This window comes from Camelina sativa, chromosome 17, assembly GCF_000633955.1.
Source record: "Camelina sativa cultivar DH55 chromosome 17, Cs, whole genome shotgun sequence".
NCBI classification, from domain to species: domain Eukaryota; kingdom Viridiplantae; phylum Streptophyta; class Magnoliopsida; order Brassicales; family Brassicaceae; genus Camelina; species Camelina sativa.
The window spans coordinates 4,111,022-4,130,551 of record NC_025701.1 but is presented as its reverse complement, the minus strand read 5'-3'; the positions used below and the strand labels follow the sequence as shown (position 1 = coordinate 4,130,551).

The 19,530-nt window shown below is 34.0% G+C and overlaps 5 protein-coding genes and 1 long non-coding RNA gene across 7 annotated transcripts in view; 5 read left to right on the top strand and 1 right to left on the bottom strand.

Moving 5' to 3' along the window:
- LOC104755205 (glutamyl-tRNA reductase 2, chloroplastic) overlaps positions 1-1,934 on the top strand; it is a 2,385-nt gene extending 451 nt beyond the window's left edge. Inside the window, exons 2-3 of the mRNA XM_010477552.2 lie at positions 226-467; positions 602-1,934. Of these exons, the coding sequence (XP_010475854.1) occupies positions 226-467; positions 602-1,714 (1,355 nt within the window). The 3' untranslated portion in view covers positions 1,715-1,934. The remainder of the gene's footprint in view (positions 1-225; positions 468-601) is intronic.
- On the top strand, positions 3,345-4,839 carry LOC104759137 (phosphoglycerate mutase-like protein 1). Its single transcript, XM_010482100.1, has 9 exons — positions 3,345-3,395; positions 3,491-3,598; positions 3,715-3,794; positions 3,875-3,977; positions 4,083-4,157; positions 4,296-4,384; positions 4,473-4,592; positions 4,681-4,725; positions 4,815-4,839. Exons 1-9 carry the CDS (start codon positions 3,345-3,347, stop codon positions 4,837-4,839), a joined length of 696 nt encoding a protein of 231 aa, XP_010480402.1.
- LOC104755204 (phosphoglycerate mutase-like protein 1) lies at positions 5,857-8,254 on the top strand. Of its 2 annotated transcripts, XM_010477550.1 has the most exons (8): positions 5,857-6,034; positions 6,357-6,464; positions 6,578-6,657; positions 7,068-7,194; positions 7,398-7,472; positions 7,600-7,688; positions 7,848-7,967; positions 8,163-8,254. In XM_010477550.1, the coding sequence occupies exons 1-8, from the start codon at positions 5,972-5,974 to the stop codon at positions 8,206-8,208; spliced, it is 708 nt and encodes a 235-aa protein (XP_010475852.1). In that variant the 5' UTR covers positions 5,857-5,971; the 3' UTR covers positions 8,209-8,254. The 2 variants fall into 2 exon arrangements, with proteins under 2 accessions (XP_010475852.1, XP_010475853.1); XM_010477551.1 differs by lacking the exon at positions 5,857-6,034 and having other exon boundaries at positions 6,373-6,464; positions 6,568-6,657.
- Positions 12,731-15,502, top strand: LOC104755202 (oligopeptide transporter 2-like). Its single transcript, XM_010477549.2, has 5 exons — positions 12,731-13,359; positions 13,451-13,548; positions 13,641-14,204; positions 14,292-14,544; positions 14,624-15,502. Exons 1-5 carry the CDS (start codon positions 12,868-12,870, stop codon positions 15,422-15,424), a joined length of 2,208 nt encoding a protein of 735 aa, XP_010475851.1. The 5' UTR covers positions 12,731-12,867; the 3' UTR covers positions 15,425-15,502.
- Positions 15,972-16,861, bottom strand: LOC104755201. Its single transcript, XR_762194.1, has 2 exons — positions 16,545-16,861; positions 15,972-16,438 (listed from the first exon to the last, which is right to left on the bottom strand). It is a non-coding gene; the product is annotated as an uncharacterized LOC104755201 (long non-coding RNA).
- LOC104755200 (XIAP-associated factor 1) lies at positions 16,968-19,430 on the top strand. Its single transcript, XM_010477547.2, has 6 exons — positions 16,968-17,079; positions 17,248-17,291; positions 17,964-18,099; positions 18,653-18,790; positions 18,878-18,999; positions 19,090-19,430. The coding sequence occupies exons 2-6, from the start codon at positions 17,248-17,250 to the stop codon at positions 19,238-19,240; spliced, it is 591 nt and encodes a 196-aa protein (XP_010475849.1). The 5' UTR covers positions 16,968-17,079; the 3' UTR covers positions 19,241-19,430.

Here is a 19,530-nt window from a genome sequence, read left to right as displayed (position 1 = left end):
TTTTTTTTTTTTTTTTTTTTTTATCTTTCATGAATTGTATTTTGAATCCCAAATTGCTTTTGTTTAGTTGCCAATTTTGAATTTTGATAAAGCTATTCAACATTTTTGCCGCTTGGATTCGAATAGTTTACTCAAAAGATGTATCTTTTGTTGTTAAAGCAATCATCTTTACGATATATTGATCTGTTTTTACTGAACTCCGATTGTGTTCATGGTTGGTCACAGGATATACAAAGGAAAGAAGTAGTATTGTGGTGATTGGGCTTAGTATTCACACAGCTCCTGTTGAGATGCGTGAGAAGCTTGCTATTCCTGAAGCTGAATGGCCACGAGCTATCGCTGAGTTGTGCGGTTTGAATCATATCGAAGAAGCTGCTGTTCTCAGTACCTGCAACCGCATGGAGATTTATGTCTTGGCTCTCTCTCAGCATCGTGGTGTCAAAGAAGTTACTGAGTGGATGTCTAAGGTCTTTTTCCCTTTTCATTATCTGTGACAACAACTCCCATCTGATGATATCTCTGTCAAATGTTCTCATCACTATATTAGTTATTACAATCTCAATGGCAAATGCTGACATTTGTTTGTTATCTTTTTTGCTAGACAAGTGGGATCCCAGTTTCCGAGATCTGTCAGCACCGTTTTCTTTTGTACAACAAGGACGTCACACAACATATATTCGAAGTCTCAGCTGGTTTGGACTCCCTTGTCCTAGGAGAAGGTCAGATACTTGCACAGGTTAAACAAGTTGTTAAAGTAGGTCAAGGAGTTAATGGATTTGGGAGGAACATCAGTGGGCTATTTAAACACGCAATCACGGTTGGGAAGCGTGTCAGAACAGAGACAAATATCTCTGCTGGGGCTGTTTCCGTTAGCTCTGCTGCAGTCGAACTTGCTCTCTTGAAGCTTCCAGAATCTTCACATGCATCATCTGCTAGGATGTTAGTAGTTGGTGCTGGAAAGATGGGGAAGCTTGTGATCAAGCACTTGGTTGCTAAAGGTTGCACTAAAATGGTGGTTGTGAACCGAAGCGAAGATAAAGTTGCAGCTATCCGCGAGGAGTTGCCGTCTGGTGTTGAGATTATTTATAAACCCCTTGATGAGATGCTATCTTGTGCTGGAGAAGCTGATGTAGTATTTACTAGCACAGCATCTGAGACACCATTGTTCTTGAAGGAGCAAGTAGAGACTCTCCCGCCTGTTGGAGATGCGAGGCTCTTTGTTGATATATCTGTTCCTAGAAACGTCGGGTCTTGTGTCGCTGAATTAGATGGTGCACGGGTTTACAACGTGGATGACCTCAAGGAAGTTGTTGCTGCGAATAAAGAAGACAGGGTGAGGAAAGCAATGGAAGCTCAGGCTATAATTACAGAGGAATCAAAACACTTTGAAGCGTGGAGAGATTCGCTGGAGACGGTTCCAACAATCAAGAAATTAAGGGGATACACAGAGAGAATTATAGCTGCAGAGGTTGAGAAAATTTTGCCGAAAATGGGCGTTGAGATGAACAAGAAGACGAGGAAAGCAGTTGACGATCTTATCCGAGGTATAGTGAACAAACTCCTACACGGTCCAATGCAACATTTGAGATGCGATGGGAACGACAGCAGAACGCTGAGTGAGACGCTGGAGAACATGCAGGCTCTGAACAGGATGTATGGACTTGATGCAGAGATACTCGAGGAGAAGATTAGAGCCAAGGTGGAAAAAAAGTAGAGAGAGAGAGAGAGAGAGAGAGCTAGAGAGCCTTTGTTGCATCCATTTTTTAGGTTTGTAGATGTCAAGAATCGGCACCTTTGTAATATACAAACTTGAGTAGAGAGAGTGAAGCTATCTTCTGGTTCTTGTCCTTGATGAGAAGCATACCATAATTGTTTTATTAATTGCCTTCTTTTGTTAAAACCTTTATATACATAATAATATACACAATTTATTTCGTAACATTTTACCATTACTTCAAGAGTTAGTAATATATAGTGATGTTACTAACATTTTTCTTTCTGTAAACCATACAACTATATATTACTAACTCCTGATGTGATGTTTGGTTGAGAAAGAAAGTCATGTTGGACACAATAGGTAGATAAACGATTTCACGTATAACTTTAATTGTCTCCATTTTTAACTTCATATTTTGTTGCACTGATTACTCGATGTAAGTGGATGCTAATCCATCTTTCACTACCGTACCAAACCATTCCATTATAAAAGTTTTCCAACATAATTGCAATGTTTTTGTTTAGGCAGATATTTTTTAGGGATTTTTAATAACTAAAATTTGGGAAATTTTGCATGAATTTTTAGAGCGAATCGCTTTTTTGGAAATAAAGGTTTCTAGATTAGTAATGTGTGAGACATTTCTAAGTAAAAAATTTCGACATGTATTCGACGACAACTATCTTCGGTTATATTAAAGACGGAAATGTAAAACTTTCAAAGCTAAACGAGTAAAGAAAGACTAACGAGTAAGACCATACAGTTCAAGGCAGTATATTAACATTTTTTCTTGGAGTGTACGATGTCTTTTGTCTCTTTCCGTTAATTTTTTTTCTACGTGATTCGATCCGTCTTTGGCTCTAAGATCCAATGTTGAAAAATTGAAATAAAATAAAATCAATATTTTGGTAATCTAAACAAAATAAGGCACAAAATTATGTTCTTGTATGTATTTTTTTGTATATCCCGTTAATTTCTTGATTATTAGAATGCACATGCATTCAACTAATTAATTGTTACGAGGTACTCATGATCATATGGTTTCTTCAAATGCATATAAATTGGAGAAACCAGTCATCGTGATTACAAGGTCTAATTTAATTTAGGTATGAAAGAGTATAATTGTTGTTTAATTTGTATCAGTTCAAATAAATTTTGGGGAGTTAATTCTTTAAAATAATACTTAGAAACTAAAACCAAAAACTAATACTTGGAAATTAATGATATATTAATGGGTTAAAACCGGTCGTTGTTATTCATTAGTAAGACCAAGGGAAGAATGAGTCAGATCAAAACGTTTGACTTGTATTTGCATGAAAGTTTACGTACTGTGTGTGTGTGGTGGACCTGGTGGTCTTGATTATTTCCCACTATATAAAGAAAAGAGAGAGAGTCCATCATTTTGCCTATCAATATCGATCATCACTTTACGATAACCTTGAGATCAAAGAAGACACCCTTGAGATATTATTATTTTCCTGCCAATACTACTTTTTAATAGGTTTGATATTGGCAATAATCTTTCTAGTATCTTTTTATTTTTAAAAAATTAATTAGTAATGTTCTCGTTCATGTACTTGTCTGCCTATATCATGTTTACATTAATGAGAACAATATAATGTGTAGAGAAATGGATGCAAGATTTTTGTACCCCTTGGAGAGCTGTAAAATCATTCACTTGGTAAGTGACAATAATTAGGCTGAGTTATTATATACTCTTAATACTACTTTGGTGGTACGTACGTATATTGATGTTTCTTCTATATTTTATTAAAGCTGAGACATGGACAAGCGGTGCACAATGTAGAAGCCGAGAAAGATAGAAATGCGTTGTTGTCTCCTCGTCTTTTTGATGCTCCGCTTACCGATCATGGTCACCAACAGGTAAACCCGAAATCCTAAACTTTTATAACTTTAACCACGTGGATCAAACTCGCCTCAGGAGATCTCCTTATTCGTGCATTGCGATAACTTATAATCGTTTTAATGCTTCTCTTAAGGTTGAGAATCTCCGTGAACGAGTTGTTTCAAGTGGGCTACTAAAGAGGGTTGAGCTAGTTGTAACTTCACCGTTGTTTAGGTACCATATATTTGCATTTTTGCATTTTTTCCTGTCTAATAGTGGCTTGGACTGATTAGTTATTCCGTTTATGTATATAGAACTATGCAAACCGCTATTGGAGTTTTTGGAAATGAATCCGAACAACCGAGTATGACAAGTAGCCCTCCCATTTTGGCACTTGAGGTTGCTAGAGACCGTAATGTATGTTTGATATGTATATACATGGAGAAATGTCTCATATATTCATCATGGATCAAACAAATTCATGCATGCTAACGAAATATTGATACGTATATGTGCTCGCAGGGAGTCCGTCCTCCTGACATGAGAAGGAACGTTAGCGAGTATCAAACTCTTTTCCCCACCATTGATTTCTCTCAGGCAAAGAGCTTTCACTCTTCCTTTCATAAACAAATACGATCATATTAATTCTTGGAAAACTATAATATACATAAACATTTCTCATCATATGTAAGGAGACACATGGTGATTTAACTAATATTTTGGATCATATTATAGATTGAAAGCGAAGAGGACAACCTATGGAGACCGGATGTTAGAGAGTCCGAAGAAGAGATTTTAGCGAGAGGGTTGGAGTTCATGAAGTGGTAACCATTTTGAATCTTAATTAACTTCGTGAAGTATAAATAATTAGCATACATATTTCTAGAGAATTGATAAATTTTCTATAAAAAGGTTATGGAAGAGACCAGAGAAGGAGGTCGCAGTTGTTAGCCATGGAATAGTTTTGCAGCATATGTTGTATGTTTTCGCAAACGATTGTGACGAGTCAATTAGAAATGAGCTTTGCAAGAGGTTATTATACAAATGGTTTCTCTTTTGCAATATATTTTTCAACTTGTTAATTCCTTGTATAACAACAAAAAAATATGTTGCTTTACAGGTTTGCTAATTGCGAAATTCGTACTGTCGTGATTGTAGACAAAGGGTTAGTGTGTGATCTTCATCCACTTATAATTATTATGATTATCCATTTCGTGTTGTTATATATTTATAATATATACTTTTATTTTTCAGCCTGAGTACATCTACGGAGACTTGATTTCACCGAGGAAGGAAGTTCTATAGAACGACGGAGTCTTTATTGAAGAAATTTCGTAGTACCTATTGATTTTATTGTTTTATTCTTTAAAGCTCAAAGTCAAAGAGCCTTCTTCTATATATATATATATATATGCGTGAACCACTCCTATACTCCTATACTCCTATACTCCTATCTACTTTTCTTCTTATATGCAATTTTTTAGGAAATTATTCTAAATAAATAAATGGAAATAAACTATCATACGATATGATATTTAATGTAATAGAATAGAAAAACTGTTGTTGGGAAATTTATATTTTATAGTCACAGTCGTCGTGTTGTTTTTTAGAGACTTTTAAATCGCTATCTACCAACCACGTGTTTATTGCATAAAATTTGACAACTAAACCGACCTACTTTATTTCCAAATAAAGGCATGTAAAATTGATATATAAGGGGATACTAATTTAAATGTAAACCAAAAGATCCCTGAATCATGCATGCGCCGTATACGAAAGATAGACATTTCATATCTCTACATGTACAACCTAGAAAAAAACAAACAAGTAACTTTTTTTTGTAACTAAAATCTTTGCTTCAAGAATCAAGCTTATAACTGTTTGACGGAATAAGGTGAAATATATATAAAAACTTGTTTTATTTTAACTTTTTTTTTTTTTTAAACTTTTGGATACGTCAGGTCTTTAGAAAATAATTATCTTATCCTCAACGTTACTTTTTTTCTAAAGCAAAGAAAATTAGAAAAACGAGTAATTAAACCCATTAATACGTAAGACTTTCTTTGTTAGAGGACCTTGGTTTTTTTTTTCCCTCTTTTATCCTCTCTTAAGAATTGTTGACGTAAGACGTAAGACGTACACTATTTCTTTAAATAGCTTCGATATTACTTCCAAGTTGTTTCTGGGTGACTTCCATTAATTGCCGTTGCTGAGTACGTGGGGATAGTAGATCTATCATCTATACTATATATATGATGATACGAACATGATGAAAGGCCGAAAAGAAGAACCACAATTGGTTTTGTAAATATATTGTATCTGTATAGGTAGTTTCTTAACAAAATAAATAAATAATAATTGTAGGTAGTTTTAATTTCATTAAGGCGAGGTCACTCACTACACGTCCAGACATGGATTTATGTGGAGCTAAAACGCTGCGGCTCTCCTCGCCTAATCTCAAAGTCCTTCATTTGGTTAGTCTTCCATTTATTTATAACTCCAATCTCGTATGGGAAATTCTCGCAATTGGTTTTCTTTAGGGTTAGCTTATTTTTCGAGACCTTTCAAATTAAAAACAAGAGTCAAGAAAAGTAATTATACATTTTAACTACGGTCTGATTGTCTGACGAGCTTTATATTTTCTGATTAGTTGTTACAACAAAAATACTTTAAAAGTAAAAGATATAGGTAGGTATTAATTGTTTCAAACGCACTTTTGTGTTTGAGTTTACATTTACGTAAAAGGTAATAGGGTCATGCTAATTCTAATTTGTGTTGGACCGGCTTTGAATTAAGGTGAGGCATGCACAAGGCATCCACAATGTAGAATTAGAAGAGCACAGAGAGAAACCTGAATCAGAAAAGCTTTTTGATGCCCATCTCTCTCCAAAGGGGTTGCAACAGGTGAGAGAGCATAACATCTGTTATCAAAATATGCTTATAGGGTTTGGTATAGTACGTTGAGATGCACTACAGTACTCTTGTATATATGATATTTTTTTTTGAGAATTTTGCAGGTTTCTGAAAGGCGCAAGAAAATCCATGAATCAGGATTACTAAACACTATCGAGTTGGTGATTACCTCACCGCTGCGCCGGTACTAGTACTACTCCTAGCTACCAATTTAATCTTTTGTGTGGAATTTTCTGGTAGAATTACGTACCTTAGAAAATTAGATTTGAGGTTAAATAGTTGGTAAACCTTAATTATAAATATCAATGAAAAAAAATTATAGACCTGATTATAGCTAGGTTAGGCTAGGCATATATATATATCTAGCGTTCATATATATATATATATATATTCAAAAATGATGAATTATTTGATATATTCTATAATTCGAATTAAATTTTGAAGGTTCTGTTCTTTGCTGATATCCATCAAATAAGTCGTTGATCATTGTTCATAATTTTTTTTTTTATGTAAAGTGAAGACATTAATTAGAATTGTTGTTATACATTTGATAGTTAAATAGTAACAGTGTAACACTGTTCCGTTAAATTTCAGAGCAATGGAAACTTCAATAGGAATATTTAGGGGACAAGAAGTAGAAGATGTCAATATATCCGACGACTTTACAAAAGCTAACAACCTTCCTCCAATTCTAGCACTTGAGACTTGTAGAGAACGCATGGTATAATATCAAATTTTCATTACCTAAAAAAAATAGTTATAAATTTTTGGAAGGTGGTGTCTAATTCATTCTCTGAATTAAAAATCTTATAGGAAAATTATCGATTTTATAATGAATTATATTATACTATATCCATGGTAAAGTGCTTACTATGTGTTCCAATATAATGATGAATTAAGATGCACTCTAATTGTTCAATTCAGGGACTTTATCCGTGTGATCGTAGAGCAAGTATAAGTACCCGCCGCACTTGTTTTCCTGACATTGACTTTACAATGGTAGAAAATCTCACTATACCTTTAGAAGCTCAAATTGATATTTTTCCATTTTTTTTTTCCCACATTGATCTTTTTCCATTTATGAATTAATTTTGTTAAATTGTTCATTTACACTATGGTTATATAGATAGAGAGTGATGAAGATGCTCAATGGCAAGACAAGGAAAGGGAAAAACTAGAAGATGTTGCTAATAGAGGTCTTCGCTTTTATACATGGTGACCAGGAACTTTCTTATTTTGTACCTTTCACATTTTTCATTCTATTAATTAAATGGTGGTCCAAATATCTTTAAAAGTATCTCCAAGTTAGAAATATGTCCATTTTACGTAATTGTTAGAATATTTTTATATATGCCTAAAAATACGTATATGTAGGTTATTAGACAGACCAGAAAAAGAAATAGCAATTGTAAGCCACGGGATTTTCTTGCAACAAACACTTCGTGCGCTTCGTGAAAAGCTTGGCATACCTATTGAAGATAGTCACCTAACAAGGTGATTATGCTTCTCTCAACTCTAGTCACTCTTCTGCTCTTTAATCATTAAAACGTCAGCTGTAAGCTAATTTTCAATTTAGATAAGCGACTCACCAATCCATTTTTGCTGATGAGTAACGAAAGTCATCGGGTTCAAGCTATTATTATTCATAAAAATTGATTTTAATTAATAATGATCTATTGGTTTGTTTAGGTTTGCCAATTGTGAACTCCGGACCATTCGGATAGAGAAGAAGTAACACATGAGTGCGTTTAGGGAAGATCGAAGCTACCACTAAAATCCACTATTTTACTTTTATTTTTTTATTCATTTTAAGATAAATAATTCACATGAAATTATTATGTAACTATTTTTTTAATGTATATTCACTTATTAATACTATTCTAATAATAAATTATTGTGAATTAATATATATATAATATGTTTATATTAATTTATTAAAAACAAATTATTGTGAATTATATATATATATATAAGTTAGGTTTTGGTCTCTCTTATACTGGTATAACTGAATCATCGGAAAAGCGTATTTAATTTTTGATTAATCATCTTGAATAATATTTTTTTTAATAAATCTAAATAATACAATAAATAATAGGTAAGTATTTTTGCATTTGTTGGACAGTTGAAGAACTATCGAGGGAACTAAGTAATCTATAAATCCATAATTGAGGAAATTTTTTTATAACTTTTGTACAAGTTTTGAAAGAGACTTATTTAAAAAAATATTTTATGTAATATAAACTATTAAATAATCAATTTATTCAATGGTTGACAAAAAAAACATTTTATTCAATAAAGTTATTAAACTACTTTAAAAATATATAATTATATTTTGTTATATTAATTTCAAAGGGGCATTCTCAAAAATGCCCCTTTTTCCATATCTCTTTTTAAAAATAGCCCTTTATGTTGACCATTTTTAAAACTACCCCTCTTTATATACAAAATGACCAAATTACTCTTTTTGAGTGACAGCAAGAATGTACAGTCATAAAAATCGAAAATATTTTCCCGCCAAAAAAATTTCCCGCCAAAATTTTTTTCCCGCCAAAATCGAAAATTTTTCCCAAAAAAATTATTTTTTCCGCCAAAATCGAAAATTTTTCCCAAAATCGAAAACCTTTTAAAAACCTTTTAAAACCTTTTAAAACCTTTTAAAAATCTTGTAAAAGCGTTTACAAGTTGTTTATAAGGCTTTTATAAGGTAGAAACCTTATAAAACCTTTTAAAAACCTTGTAAATTTTTTTTGGCGGGAAAAATTTTGGCGGGAAAATATTTTTTTTCGAAATTTTTTATGAAAAGTTTTTTGACAAAAAAATTTTTGGCGGGAAAATTTTTTTGAAAAATTTTTGGCGGGAAAATATGTCGGAAATTTTTTGGCGGGAAAATTTTGTTTTTCTTTTTATTGAATAAAATAATTTTCATCTAAGGGTAAAATGGTCATTAAAAATTAAAATAGTGCATAAATAAAAATAGCTAGAAAAGAGGGTATTTTTGAAAAGGGGTATATCAAAAGGGGCATTTTTAACAAATTCTCAATTTCAAATCCACATAAACGTCACTATTTCAACGATCTCGAACTCATTCTCGAGATTCATTATGAAGGAGGTTTGAAAGGACAGCTAAGTGATATAATAAATCAATCGGGTCATATTACATATATATACACATGACATGAAAGGGGAAATATGGGCCTTGAATGGCACCTGATTTTGCAGTGGTTTTTGGCTTTAGATACTACAAAATCCAATTTTGAAGCCATTCACGATTATGAAAAAATAGATTTCCTAAAATTTAGAAAAACCAGTTTTTGGAGGATTTTTGAATTTCCTTCATAAAATCTAAAAACCACATTTTGTGGGTTTCCACCGTGACTTTTTTTTCTTTTTTCTTTTTTCTTTTTTCTAATATAAATATTTATTTTAATTTACTTATTAAATTCCAAAACAAACGAAACCTTATTTTTGTGCAAGGAACAAACTAAAACCTAGCCCTGGGCATTCGGGTACTCGGGTCGGGTTCGGGTTTCTCGGGTAGAGGAGTTTAGGATCCAATAGGATAAACAGAAAATATCGGTTCGGGTTCGGTTTGGGTCTTACCGGGTTCGGGTCGGTTCGGGTCTAAAATTTCAGAACCTATAAATACCCGAAAAAATCAGATATCATTCGGGTTCGGGTATTTTGTACCCGATTACCCGAAATTTAACCCGAAAATCTGAATTTTACCCGATTATTCAGAAATTTTAATGTTAAATATTAAAATAAATTTTTAAAAATAAATATTTTAAAAAATATAGCTAAACATTTCAATATAATTTTGGTTATTTTGAGTATTTTCATTATGTTGATCTAAGAAAAAATAATATTTTGAATTTTAAGTTGTAACTTTGAATAACTATGTTATATAAAAAATATATATAACTAATAATTCTCTATATATGATTTTATTACGGGTATGTCGAGTACCCATTCGGTTTTCGGTTCGGTTCTGGGTTCGGTTCCGGTTCTTCGGGTTTAGGAGATTAGGACCCAATAGGGTATTTTACCGGTTCCGGATTCGGATTCGGGTCCATATTTTCGGGTCGGTTCCGGTTCGGGTTTTCGGGTCTGGGTTTTTTGCCCAGGCCTACTAAAACCTATTCTAGGGGTATTTACTAAAGACTTGCATATTTGTTATTATTAAACTAAATTTTGTTATATAATTTTTTTACTATAAAAGAGCTACGTTTTGTCTTCTACACACACAAATTTCATTCCCATCCTATAAGTGCAAACATCTCTGCAAATCAAGCTTGAATTTTGCGGTAAATTTTAGTCTAACACCATTATCTATTTATATCAACACTATTTATTTAGAAAATTTTATTTTGTTGTTATGATGTTTACATTAAAATTTATTGTAGGTATGGGTTATCGAGGACAATCATCAAATGCCAGAGAGGTACTTATTTAGTTGATATGTTTATTTTCTAGTGATTTCTATCCTACCGTAGTACAAAATTACCTTGACTAATTATTTGTATGTAAACAATTAATATGATATAAAGCCAAAGATTCAATGGACCAATAGTATGGTTCATCATTTACTTGAAATATATGAGATTGAGATGGAGCTTATTAATTGGCGTATTGGCCCTCTAAAGGAAGAGAGTAAATCGAGAATTAGAAAAGGATTTCAAGAAGCCACAGGTCACGATCTTGAATGGCTTTCACTAAAAAACAAAATTTACAGTTTCAAAAAACTTTATGATGTTTATTGTCGTCTGATCGAAAAAACTGGAGTTGGACTTGATCCCACCACTCTAGCTATTGACATGAACGACTCATGGTGGAATGAACGTATTAAGGTAATATTTATGTATCCTATCACATGATATTGTTAGTTAAGAACATATATGGTAAACTGATACATTAAACTTTTTTTTATATAGGAAACACCATTGCTTCAAAGCTCCGAGCAAATCCTCTTATCGACCTTGATATATTGGATCGGCTTTTCAGTACCAAACACATCAATTCAGATCATATAGCTAGTAATATAGCTGAAGAAGATTCTGATTCAGATGAAGAATTATAGCAAAATAATACTCCGATGCAGTATATGGAAGGGATTCAGGATGAAATTTCTGCATCATTATAGAGTTTTCGATGATGATGATAGTAATTTTGCAATAATATGTTTTCTATTTGCAATAAAAGTATTTTTTTTTTCTGCATCATTGTATTTTTTTTATCTTTAAATAAAAATTTATAATCTTTATTTTACTATTTTTAAAATAATTATTATACATAAAAACCAAAAACTAATTAAGTTACCATTCAAGATTTTGCAAAACTAAAATCTACAGCAAAAATCAAAAACTTAAAAAATCAAAATCCAAAATCCAAAATCCAAAAACCAAAATCTAAAAACCAGTAAAAAATCAGCAGCCATTCATGGCCATGGTTTATAAATTTTGATGATATCATGACAATTAACGGGCCTGGTATGGCTCAGCCCAAATGTTTCATTCTTGATTTTAAATACGACGCCGTAGGTAAGGCACGTCCAACGCGGTGTAGAGGGAAGTTGAATAAAGTCAATGTCGATAGAATAGTTGAATAAGTTCAGTAAATAATATTAGGTTATGAATGCTAATAGATTTTTTATTAGTTTTTAGTTTTTGAATTTTTGGTTTTTGGTGTATATTTAAAATTTAATAAATTAAAAATTCAAAAACAAAAAAATTATGCTGAAAGTAAAGGTTTTCTACAAAAATCTCAAAATTATGGTTTTTAGTTTTATTTGAAATTTGGAAAAACCACTTAAAAAAGTTATCCTAATTTCTAAGAAATCCAAATTTTTAAAATCTTGAATGGTAAAAGAATAGATTTTCAACAAATCAAAAACCAAATCAACTTTTAAAAACTAGTTACCATTCAAAGCCTTAATTTTCCTCTAAAGAAAGATAAAACCAGCAAAACATCGGGATAAGACTTTTTGTTACTATAATTATGATTTTTTTCCAAATTCTTTAAGCGGGAAAGTATCCTATTTGGTACTACTTCACTTTATAAAAATAAAATAAAAAAATTGATATTAAAGAACTAATTAATCACAAACAACATGTTTGTTTGCAACAAACTTCAATTTCTCCGGGGGACACTCTTCAATTACACAATACTATGATATTAAAAATCTCAATTTAGTAGATACTCTCCCTTAATATTTATTTTCAATTAGATCATCAAAAATCTTCGAAAATATATAAAATCATAATTACTAAAGATTCTCATATATTCATGAATCTCTTTATAAAAGATTCTTCCAAAATTCTCTGACGTCTCGCCTTCACCAAAATTCATAACCCTAGCTAAGCCCCCGCCACACTCACACGCACACTCGCCGCAAAAAATGGCTGCGATTGATGAATCACGCAGACCAGAGATCATCGCCGATGACGACGAAGACGAATCTCCGGTGGAGGAGGTTCGTCTCACTGTGTCGAACCACGACGATCCTTCTTTACCCGTGTGGACGTTTCGGATGTGGTTTCTAGGGCTTCTCTCTTGTGTTCTCCTCTCGTTTCTCAACACTTTCTTTGGGTACAGGACTCAGCCTCTTATGATCACTATGATCTCTGTTCAAGTGGTTACGTTGCCTTTAGGGAAGCTTATGGCTCGGGTTTTGCCTGAGACTAAGTATAAGATTGGGTCTTGGGAGTTTTCTTTGAATCCGGGTCCCTTTAACGTCAAGGAACATGTGTTGATCTCTATGTTTGCTAACGCTGGTGCTGGGTTTGGATCTGGTACTGCTTATGCTGTTGGAATTGTTGATATCATCATGGCTTTTTATAAAAGGAAGATTAGTTTCTTGGCTAGTTGGATTCTTGTTATCACTACTCAGGTCTCTTTCACTTCTAATGTTTTCTCTGTTTCTCTTCTTTTATAAAGTTCTTTGTGATTAACTAGCTGATGATTATCTTTTGTTGATTCAGATTCTTGGGTATGGTTGGGCTGGTATCATGAGAAAGTTAGTGGTTGATCCTGCACAGATGTGGTGGCCAACGAGTGTTCTTCAAGTCTCTCTGTTTCGGTATGTTGGTTTGTTACATTGTTGTGCATAGCACTTGTTTTTTTGATGCTTATTAAAATGTGCTTGACACTGTCTTTTGATCTTTAATCTAGTGCTCTTCATGAGAAGGACAAAGCGAGAATGTCTAGAGGGAAGTTCTTTGTGATTGCGTTTGTTTGCAGCTTCGCGTGGTACATATTCCCAGCCTACTTGTTCTTGACCTTATCATCGATATCTTGGGTTTGCTGGGCATTCCCTAAGTCTATCACAGCTCAGCAGTTAGGCTCAGGGATGTCAGGACTTGGGATTGGTGCATTTGCTCTTGATTGGTCTGTCATAGCTTCTTACCTTGGAAGCCCTCTTGTGACTCCTTTCTTCGCAATCGTCAATGTACTCGTTGGTTACATTCTGATCATGTATATGGTTATCCCAATATCATATTACGGCATGAATATGTATGAAGCAAACAAGTTTCCGATTTTCTCATCTGATCTGTTTGATAAGCAAGGGCAGCTTTACAACATCTCCACCATTGTCAACGATAAGTTTGAACTGGACATGGGGAATTATCAACAAGAAGGTCGGGTTTATCTCAGCACGTTCTTCGCTATCAGTTACGGGATTGGTTTTGCAGCAATCGTTTCCACACTGACTCATGTTGCGCTCTTCAATGGAAAGTAAGCTGCGTATATGTCAATATTAAGCTTAAGGACTACTAACTTGTGGCTGATGAATATTACTAATCTTCATTTTTGACTACTTAGGGGAATTTGGCAACAAGTACGAGCTTCAACAAAGTCTAAAGTGGACATACACACAAGGCTGATGAAGAAGTACAAAGACATACCAGGCTGGTGGTTTTATGGCCTGCTCGCTATCTCAATAGTACTATCTCTTGTTCTCTGCATATTCATGAAAGACGAGATCCAAATGCCTTGGTGGGGACTCCTTCTAGCATCTTTCATGGCTGTAACCTTTACTGTACCAGTCAGCATTATCACTGCTACAACTAATCAGGTACCACACCTTTTTTAAATCCTTGAAACATGAGTTGGATCTTTTCTGTTTTCTCACTATGAAACTTATGTTGTGACAGACTCCAGGTCTGAACATTATCACAGAGTATCTGATGGGTGTGTTGTTACCAGGGAGACCAATAGCTAACGTATGTTTCAAAACTTATGGGTACATAAGTATGTCACAAGCAATATCATTCCTCAACGACTTCAAGCTAGGCCATTACATGAAGATACCGCCAAGATCGATGTTCTTAGTCCAGCTCATAGGAACGGTGATAGCAGGAACAGTGAATATATCAGTGGCATGGTACTTGCTTACATCAGTAGAGAACATCTGCCAGAAAGAGTTGCTACCTCCAAACAGTCCATGGACATGTCCAAGCGACAGAGTTTTCTTCGACGCATCAGTGATTTGGGGATTAGTAGGACCCAAGAGAATCTTTGGTAGGCTAGGAAACTACTCTGCACTAAACTGGTTCTTCTTAGGTGGACTAATAGGACCAGTCTTAGTATGGCTTCTCCAAAAAGCCTTCCCGACGAAAACATGGATATCGCTGATCAATCTACCGGTTCTTTTAGGAGCAACAGCTGCAATGCCGCCAGCGACAAGTGTGAACTTCAACTGCTGGATCATTGTAGGTGTGATATTCAACTACTTTGTGTTCAAGTACTACAAAGGGTGGTGGCAGAGGTATAACTACGTGCTGTCTGCGGCATTGGACGCGGGTTTGGCGTTCATGGGAGTGCTGTTGTACTTTAGTTTGACGATGAATGGTATATCGATTGATCATTGGTGGGGTGCTAACGGTGAGAACTGTCCTCTTGCTTCTTGTCCTACTGCTCCTGGGATTCAAGTTGAAGGTTGTCCTGTTTTCTAAGAATTTTTTGTTTGCTTTTAGCTTTTTTGGTTTTCAGATTTGTACCATTTGTTTTTAGACTTGAATCTGTTGATTTGTTTTTCGGTTGGATTTTTAAGAAATAGTACAGATTAACAAAAACAGACTCTCTAATTACTTAGTTAGGGTGTTCAAAAGTTGATTCTGCTAATAATATCTACAATTAGTGTATATATAAAAACCTTAAATAATTTGAGATTAAAGTGTCTACTTAGAGGAGCGTGGACTACAAGTGAGAGTAGAGGAGCGTGGGGTGGGACGAAGACATTAAAGTGTCTGTGGTTTGGGTTGAAAAGCCAAAGAAAAAAAGAAAAAAATGTCTATATTCATTAATTTGGTTCAACCATAATCATCTCATTATTTACATATTTTTATTCATTGATATTATTAAGTTATTAAACAATTTGAGTCTCTCTCTCTCTTTCTTATTAGGGAATTTTATTAAAAATGCCACTTTCAAAACAAAACTTATGACAAATGCCACTTTCTAATTTTCTTTTTGAAACTGCCATTTTTTAGTTTTATGGTATTGAGAAAAAGACGATTTTATCCTTGAATTAAATCTGAATCAAAAACATAATAAAAAAAGAAATATACAAATTGATATGAATCAATTTTGTCCATCGATGAGTTCATCAGTATTGTCTATCGATTGTTGTTATATGAGAATTCATCTGGGAATTCATCAATGTTGTCCACCGGAGAGTTCATCAGTGTTGTCCTTCGATTGTTGTCCTCGGGAAGTTCATTAGTGTTGTCCATCAGGAGGTTCATTAGTGTTGTCTACCGATTATTGTCTCGGGAAATCATCACTCTTGTCCATCAGGAGTTCATCAAAATCAATTGTTGTCTTCGGGGAGCTCATCAGTGTTGTCCACCAGGAAGTTAATCAATCTTGTCCATCAGAAGGTTCATCAGTGTTGTCTATCGGGAAATTCATCAGTCTTGTCCATCTGGGAGGATAAATCAGTGTTGTCCACCGATTGGTTTGAAGAACTGCATGATAGACAATAAAACTTGTGAAAATTGAGTGAACAACAAGTTTAAAAACAAGAAATGGACATATTTACTTCCCAGATCTAGTCCATCAAATTTGGTATACCAGATCTGGTCCACCGAAAAAATGGGTTAGATATCAGATCTTGTCCATCAAAATTATAGAGAGAAGAAAACAAACAGAAGAAACTCAAAAAAGATATGGAGGTTTCCAGAGAGAGAGAGATGAAGAAGATGAGTATTGAAGATGAGAGAGATAAGAAATCAAGCCTCGATTCTTAAACGCTTCTTCACTGGTTTGGTCTCCATTATTACAATCAAGTTTCTAGATTTCTCTGATGTGGTGATTTATTTGTTGTTGAAGAAAGAAAGAAAGAAGGGAGAAGAAAAGAGAGAGCAAAAAAAAAGATGAGAGATCGAGAGAGAAAGATGAGAGATCTAGAGAGAGAAAAAAAAGAAAATAAAGAATATTTTTGTTATTTTCAATAAATTAAAGTGGATCCTATGGTATTTGAGAGAAGGAAATAATGAAAGTGGCATTGGTGATAAAGATTGTCACTGTTCATGTTCATGACAGAATTAACAATTTTCTCTTCTTATTATATCATCGGCTCAAAAGAAAAAAATCGCGAGAAAACGAGGTTAAAAAAGATCCCGTGATTGATTTCGTGATTCTTAAAATTTCGTTTCTTCAGGACTCTCTCTCTCTGATCGATCGTTCCTGCTTCTCTCATCTGATCTGAATATTTTGCCTTTCACATCTGTGAAATTTAAAGTTCCCTTTTTTTGTTTTTTTGGGAAAATTGAAGATGGAGACTGCGACTGGAGAAATCACCATCGTTTGCAACCACTGGTACGTCTCCTTGATTTATCTTTTCGGGTTTTGTTGACTTATTTCTGATATGATCGGAGTTTTGGGCGGTTGGTTGCTTTTCGTGGTTTCTCCTTGTTGCTTATCGTTCGAATTCGATGATGACTTGTGTAATTCGATATTCTGGGACTCGAGGTTTATAAAAAAAAAATTGGAATTGATCGGTGATTTCAAGTTGTGTTACATTGAAGATACTACCTTGTGAGCTGTTTTGATTCAGTTTGTTTTTTTGTTTCTTCAAAATCTCTAGATTTACATGTAGAATCTGCTTGGTTTGTGTCGGTGATTAGAATTATATAACAAGGTTGGATTATGCAATTACGTTATTATATGCAATTCCTTTTGCAAAATTGTTTATTTATTTATTTATTTGGTCACCTACTAAAAGGTTGTTTCATGAGATAAATTAATCCATTATGCATCAGCTTTCTCATGCTTTTTTACTATTTCACTGTCTCTCTGATGGTTTGCTTAGTTTTCTACTAGAGGACTATGTGTGCTTTGTCTAGTTAGTGTAGAGTCTGCTGAGATTCTGTGTGTTTCAATAGCCGGATCATTTTGTATGTTCAATGGTAACATCTACTTGGATGGTTGATCCCTTGAGAGTGTTCCGTAATAAAGCTTATGCGTACTGATTGTTTTTAATGTTTTCAGTGACAGAGACATTCCTGCACCAAATATTGATCTGCATCGTGTACATTGTGCCCGGAATTTAGAAAAATGTAAGATTTGTGGTGATATGGTTCCCAAAAAGCATGCTGAGGAACACTTCTTGAACGCACATGCTCCGGTACGCTGTTTTTTTCTATTTCGCACCAGTCTTTAAATAGTTTTCCGTTGGATTATTTTCCACAACTATCATCATTGATTTGAAAGTTGAAACACATCTCTTTGTTAGCTCCATAAAAAAATTATATTTTGACATCCAGATTGGTTGTTTCATATAGTGGTTCTGTTCTCAAATATTTTGTAAATACCCCTTCAACGGGTTTTGAGCGTGTTACATTTAACAAATTAGATCACTTATGCATTGATTCGACTCATGAAATTAGTCTGTAACACAAACAGCTAGTCTTTATCAACGCTTATTCCTGACGTGTTGTCATTTCATACTATTCTTGAGTTCTATGGTTAAGTGTTCACAAAGAACTCTTCCCACCGCAGGGTGTGAATGCAAGGTTGTGACTGTTTCAATTACTAGGTCAAAATTAGTTATTGAATACTACAAGTAGGAATTTCTTATGTTTCTGATTTAGTCTCAGTAATTTTGTATGGTTTTAGACGCTGCTTTATGACCAAAATGACTTGTTCTTACGCTATTCCTTTTGTGGTGTACTGAGAAGATAGCATGCTCGATGTGCAAAGAGACCATAGAACGTGAGGTTTTTGACAGTCATAAAGGAGAGATTTGCCCCAAGAGGATTGTAACCTGTGAGTTCTGTGAGTTTCCATTGCCTGCAGTTGACCTCGCTGAACATCAGGTATTCACTCTTCTTACTCCCACATATTTTTGCCTTTTCTCTCCAACCAAAGGGTTTTCTTATCCGCTCGATATTTTCGAATATTAGGAAGTATGTGGCAACCGTACAGAACTCTGTTATCAATGCAACAGCTATGTCAGATTGAGAGAAAGATATAACCATGAGACAAAGTGCCCTGGTACTGTGCTGAACAATGTGGAATCATCCAGGTAATATATTCTTATCTGCATTGTTTTATTTTTGAAACTCTGCTTCAGAGCTTAATTGGCTAAACTCATGTCGTGGAATGGTTAATACAGAAGGATACCGAGAGCAGCGGAAGGAGATGGAAACGGTAGGAGACGAAGAGATGGGAATGGTGTTTCGCACAAAAGGCTTTTCTTCACGATAGCAATAACGGGAATAGCTGTCTTAATAGGATCGATGTTCTTCCAGAAGAAGTCTGAGTAAAGAGAGAGAAAGAGAGGCATAGCTTGTTTGTAATTCTGTAAATTTGCCTCAAATCCTTCAGACAGATTCCAAGAAAGGGTTTTCATTAATGCTTACCAAAGACAGAGATTTGTTTGAGCTGATCAGCATGAGACTTGCTTTTTCTATATTTGGTTTCAAAATAATAAAAGAGATTTCAGATTCATTTGGAGTTAAACCGAACTTAAACTTAATTACATTCGATTTTATTGATAAGATTCACAGTTACGAGTAAAACTGTTTTTTAAGCAATGCCTTAGAAGATACTTAAG

Coding starts and splice junctions, on each gene's coding strand:
- LOC104759137 (XM_010482100.1), top strand. CDS start 3,345: ATGGATGCAAGATTTTTGTACCCCTTGGAGAGCTGTAAAATCATTCAC. Junction 3,795..3,874: donor GTAACTTCACCGTTGTTTAG/GTACCATATATT, acceptor TTATGTATATAG/AACTATGCAAACCGCTATTG. Junction 4,385..4,472: donor GGGTTGGAGTTCATGAAGTG/GTAACCATTTTG, acceptor TTCTATAAAAAG/GTTATGGAAGAGACCAGAGA.
- LOC104755204 (XM_010477550.1), top strand. CDS start 5,972: ATGGATTTATGTGGAGCTAAAACGCTGCGGCTCTCCTCGCCTAATCTC. Junction 6,658..7,067: donor ATTACCTCACCGCTGCGCCG/GTACTAGTACTA, acceptor GTTAAATTTCAG/AGCAATGGAAACTTCAATAG. Junction 7,195..7,397: donor AGACTTGTAGAGAACGCATG/GTATAATATCAA, acceptor TGTTCAATTCAG/GGACTTTATCCGTGTGATCG.
- LOC104755200 (XM_010477547.2), top strand. CDS start 17,248: ATGGAGACTGCGACTGGAGAAATCACCATCGTTTGCAACCACTG. Junction 17,292..17,963: donor ACCATCGTTTGCAACCACTG/GTACGTCTCCTT, acceptor TAATGTTTTCAG/TGACAGAGACATTCCTGCAC. Junction 18,100..18,652: donor TCTTGAACGCACATGCTCCG/GTACGCTGTTTT, acceptor TGTACTGAGAAG/ATAGCATGCTCGATGTGCAA.
- LOC104755202 (XM_010477549.2), top strand. CDS start 12,868: ATGGCTGCGATTGATGAATCACGCAGACCAGAGATCATCGCCGATGAC. Junction 13,549..13,640: donor CTTCAAGTCTCTCTGTTTCG/GTATGTTGGTTT, acceptor TCTTTAATCTAG/TGCTCTTCATGAGAAGGACA. Junction 14,545..14,623: donor TCACTGCTACAACTAATCAG/GTACCACACCTT, acceptor ATGTTGTGACAG/ACTCCAGGTCTGAACATTAT.